General features: G+C 51.4%; 1 protein-coding gene across 1 annotated transcript; it reads left to right on the top strand.

Annotated features, from left to right (window-relative positions):
* The first annotated feature begins 319 nt into the window (after positions 1 to 319).
* LOC144172966 (uncharacterized) lies at positions 320 to 1225 on the top strand. The gene has a single exon (XM_077701559.1). The coding sequence runs from the start codon at positions 320 to 322 to the stop codon at positions 1223 to 1225; it is 906 nt and encodes a 301-aa protein (XP_077557685.1).
* Positions 1226 to 4896: the final 3671 nt, after the last annotated feature.

Here is a 4896-nt window from a genome sequence, read left to right as displayed (position 1 = left end):
AAAGGCTCGTAATATTTGGTTGTGTTGGTCGGTATTTACGTTGAGATCGCTGATTGGGAGGATTCCTGAAGGCAGTTTGTGATTGTTGGAATGACGTTGTAAAAGCATCAACGCAGCGAAGACGACCAAGTACCACTCTGGGGCTCACTGCACGATCCTCGTGGCGCGAGCAGTCAGTGCTCCCGGGAACGCTGGGCGTTCGGCCAGGCATAGCTGCCGCTGGCCCGTCAGCTGCTGACGTATTCCTAATATATGTGTTCTGTGGCTCGGCGTTTTTATTTCCTCGTGTTCCCACAATTGGTGACCACGGACATCGGACATGGCAGCCGACAATCAAACTGCTTTGGATGCCCAGCTTGGAGCCACTGCTGCAGATGACAGCCATCGAACATCCTCCGCCGCTCAGGGGGACGTGGCTGCACTTTCGCTGAAGCTTCCCCAGTACTGGCCTCAGGACCCACAGGTCTGGCTCGCCCAGGTAAACAGCCGGTTCGCCGTTGCTCGCACCACGTCGCAGAGCCAGAAATTCAATCACCCAGTGTCTGCGCTGCCTCCTGAGATCGCAACCAAGCTTCGCAACCTGATTGTTTTACCGCCGCCGACCACCCCGTTTGAAACCCTGACGAGGGAGCTCATCCAGCGGACGACAATGTCGGAACAGCGACGGTTGCAGGTTCTACAATCTGAAGAACTCGGTGTTCGAAAACCCTCACAGCTACTGCGTCGGATTCAACAGCTCCTTGGAGAAAAGGAAGTCACGTTCGATCAAGCTCTCCTTCGAGAGCTTTTTCTTCAACGCCTGCCCAATTCCGTCCGCATGGTGCTGGCCACCGCGAGAGGTTTAACCATTTTTCAGCTGGCCCAACTTGTCGACTCCATCATGGACGTTTCCACTCGTGTCGAACGCCTCGTGCTCAACTTCTCACACCCGGAACGTTCCGGGCCCACTCAAGTAGCACCCACAATGCCGTCTTCACCTGCGCTGCAGAGCCTGCCTGAGGAATTCCGTGGGGAGATCACCAAGGTATCATCAGATCAGATCGCCGCTCTCTCAGCCCAGCGCCAACACTCTCCCGCGCGGCCGCTCTTTCTCCGGCTGCCGTTTGCCGTCGCCTTCAAGCAAGGCGTATGCCGGTATCATCGCAACTTTGGACAAGCAGCGCGGAAGTGCACAGCCTCCCCCCCTTTTCAGGGAAACTCCCCGGCGCACCACCAGAGGCGGTGAGTGGTGTCGGTTGCAAAGTAAGTCGCTTGTTTTTTGTGACGGACAAAACCACCGGACTGGGTTTCCTTGTTGACACAGGCGCGGAGGTCAGCGTAATACCATCCTCAGCCGTGTTTCGCAAGCGCAGGCAACCCACAAGCAGCTTACAAGCCGCCAACAAGACTCCCATTGCAACCTACGGAGAACAATCGTCACTCAACATTGGCCACCGGAGAACATTGCAATCAATTTTTCTTATCGCTGATGTGGCCTACCCCAATCTTGGCGCAGACTTCTTGCGTCACTACAACTTATTAGTTGACATGCACCGCAAGCGCCTCATTCATGCTACAACGCACCTCTCTGTGCTTGGTATGGCATCGAAGGAACCGCTCTTGGCGGTCGCAAGCACCTCGTCCAAGTCTGTCTATGACAAGCTTCTTGAGGAATTCGCGTCTCGTCTGCGACCTGCCAACTTCCTCCTTCCCGCCCGACATGACGTAACTCATCACATTGTCACTACGGGCCCACCCATTCACGCTCGAGCTCGACGCTTACCGCCTAATCGCTACAAGATCGCACGTGACGAGTTTGAACACATGCTTGAGCTCGGAATAGTTCTACCGTTGTCGAGCCCTTGCGCATCCCCGCTGCACATGGTTCCAAAGCCGTCACCTGGAGGCGGGCGTCCCTGCGGAGACTAACGGCTGCTCAACAACGCCAGTGTTCCTGATCGTTCCCCCCTTCCGCATATTGCACACTTCTCAGCACCACTGCATGGGCGACGATTTTCTGTAATATCGACATTGTTAAGGCCTACCATCAGATTCCTGTGGATCCGGCAGATATCACGAAGACGGCAATCATCATGCCGTCGGGACTTTTGGAGTACGTGCGCATACCTTTCGGCCTTCGCAAAGCTGCACAAACTTTCCAATGGTTCATTGACGCCGTGACCGGAGGATTACCTTTCTGCTTCGCTTACATCGGTGAGTTGCTTGTGTTCAGTAGCGATGCAGAACAACACATCCAGCACCTTCGCCAACTCTTCAGTCGCCTTGACGAATATGGCCTTATCCTTAATAGAGCCAAGTGCGAGTTCGGTGCTCACGAGCTGGACTTCATCGGCCTCCGTGTAGACAAGAATGGCATTCGCCCCTTGCCTTCAAAAGTACAGGCCATCGAAGACTTTCCGCAGCCATCTTCCATAGGCAAACTCCGCGAGTTCCTTGGCCTCCTAAATTTTTACCGCCGTTTAATCCCGAACTGCGCCGGTCTTCTCCGCCCACTGACAGATATGCGCATCTGATGTAGCAGTCGGAGCTGTCCTGCAACTGTTTGTGGACAATGCCTGGCAACCCCTTTCTTTATTTTCCCGCAAGTTGTCAACCGCGGAGGCACGCTACAGCACTTTCGGAAGAGAACTCCTTGCAATGTACATGGCTGTACGTCACTTCAGGCACTTCTTGGAGGGTGGAGAGTTCCATATCCAGACGGACCACAAACATCTGACCTTCGCCATCCGGTCGAACTCAACCAAATTTTCACCCCGTGTCGCCGCGTGTCGCCGCGTGTCACCGCGTGTCGCCACAATCGGCAGTTCCCACAACTCGGCTGACATCACTTCGCCCCACTCACATCAGCGCAACAAGACGACGCCAAAATAATAGCGCTTCGAAAAAAATCTCGCGCGCTGCACCTTTCCGAAGTACCCAACCCATCGTGTGCTGTCCCGGTGCGTTGCGATGTTTCCACCATACCCACTCGTCCCGAAGAATTTCCGACGCATTGTTTTCGATGCCTTCAATAGACTATCGCACCCTTCGAATCCAAGCCACGCAACATCTGCTGACGCAGCGTTTCGTTTAGCCGGGCATTAACAAGGACGTACGCGAGTGGACGCGCTGCTGTCTCGTATGCCAGCAGTCAAAGGTTAACCGGCACACCAAAGCCCCTGACGGACCACCATGACGGACCACGCATCGATGGACCACTTCAGCGCCCGTATGACGGACCGCGTCATCCACCGAGCTGATAAGCATTTCACCGTGGATTTGGATGGCAGACACGACAATATTTCTGTTGATCGCCTCAAACAAGCGTTCGTTGAAGAGCCGCTCTCTACACAACAAGACGAATCCACAATATTAAGTGCGGATCACCCTCCCCAGCCAACCCAGTCGCAACAGACAAGAAAACCCACACGACGACCTCCAAAAGTATCCTTCCGGCTTACCCCACGGCTTCCGCCACTAGAGGGGGGGCCTCCGCTAGCAGCATCAACGCTGCGAAGACGAAGCACCACTCTGGGGCTTACTGCGCGAGCCTCGTGGCGGGAGCAGTCAGTGCTCCCGGGAACTCTGACCGCTCGGGCAGGCATACCTGCCGCTGGACCGTCAGCTGCTGACGTGTTCCTAATATATGTGTTTTGTGGCTCGGCGTTTATATTTCCTCGTGTTGCCACAACGTCATGATCCGGAGTTGCACAGCTTTTGTAGGCGTCCTAGTCCATGCGTTGAATCTTTCATTGACGTCGATGCATAGTTGAATATTACAGGATATGAGAATGGAATACCTATCGATCTCGCTCTCTCGTTTCTAGGCATGTTCTCCACGCACTTTTGCGCACTAAATGGCTTTACACAAACGCTGTATCGGTGCAGGTGATGACTGCGGTGTTTTTAAGGATAGTCACTTTGGCGTGCTTAAGCAGTTTTGTTCAATGCTTAATGATGAGATCGGCAAGTCTTGCTGCACGACAATTCGTTGCTCGTTGAGACTAGCATAACAGAAGGTACCTCATATAGCACACAGAACACAAAATAGCACACAAAATACAAACATGAGCCAAATGGGTCTTCTCAGTCATCTCACTCATACAATATAGTTGTAAATATCTAACAGTTGTCGAAAACGAAAGAGGAATGCAGTGGCAATACTTGAAACGTCAGCTAAGGAGTAAAATTTGGCGTGAGTTAATATGTTTGTAGTGTGCCGATACGCAAAGTGTGCGGACATGTGGTTTGTGCCTTATGTTTCGCTTCCAGTGTACATACAATCAATACACCGAATTTTTAGACATATTTAATAATTCCCCGACACAGTTCAGCAAACTTGCCTGTATGCTTGTTGTGAAAGTGCACCCTTTATTCCCTCCCCTGTTCACGCGCGGTCACTTCAGCATGAAATGCTTACAAAACAATCTTTTTTATCTTCAAATTGCCTTTATTAAATGGTGTTCTCTACATGATTATTCAGTGTACACTCCTTTTCTTACATATTAGCTAACTTCATTCACTCCGTTTGCACTCAGCTAAATATTTTTATTTACGTGTATTTTTCACACTACGTATAACGACCACTGGTCTAGTGACACATGCCTTACTGCGGTGCTTTACCTGTTTTTTTTGTGTATGTGTGTGTTTGTGTTTATTTTGTTGGGTGCATGTGTATTCAGCTGCACGACAGTGTAATTTTTGTGTGTGTGTGTCAGCAACTCTGTCCCTTTTTTGCATTAATTGTGAGGCGTGGGCATCGAACCTTTCTTTTTCATGCCCCAGCACACAGACACTCCGGCTGTTCCTGGGCACGTTAACAAACGATTGGTTGATTGATTGATTATTATTATTATACTCTGGTTTTATCCTCAAAGATTGTAGGGCTATTTCAAGAACAATTAGTGTAAGTGATCC

Source organism: Haemaphysalis longicornis, unplaced genomic scaffold (assembly GCF_048455015.1).
Source record: "Haemaphysalis longicornis isolate Haplotype H1 unplaced genomic scaffold, Haemaphysalis longicornis Haplotype H1 scaffold_28, whole genome shotgun sequence".
In the NCBI taxonomy this organism is placed as follows: Eukaryota; Metazoa; Arthropoda; class Arachnida; order Ixodida; family Ixodidae; genus Haemaphysalis; species Haemaphysalis longicornis.
This window is presented reverse-complemented; position numbering and strand designations above follow the sequence as displayed.

What these genes read in the sequence shown, in the direction of transcription:
- LOC144172966 (XM_077701559.1), top strand. Translation starts at nt 320, where the DNA reads ATGGCAGCCGACAATCAAACTGCTTTGGATGCCCAGCTTGGAGCCACT.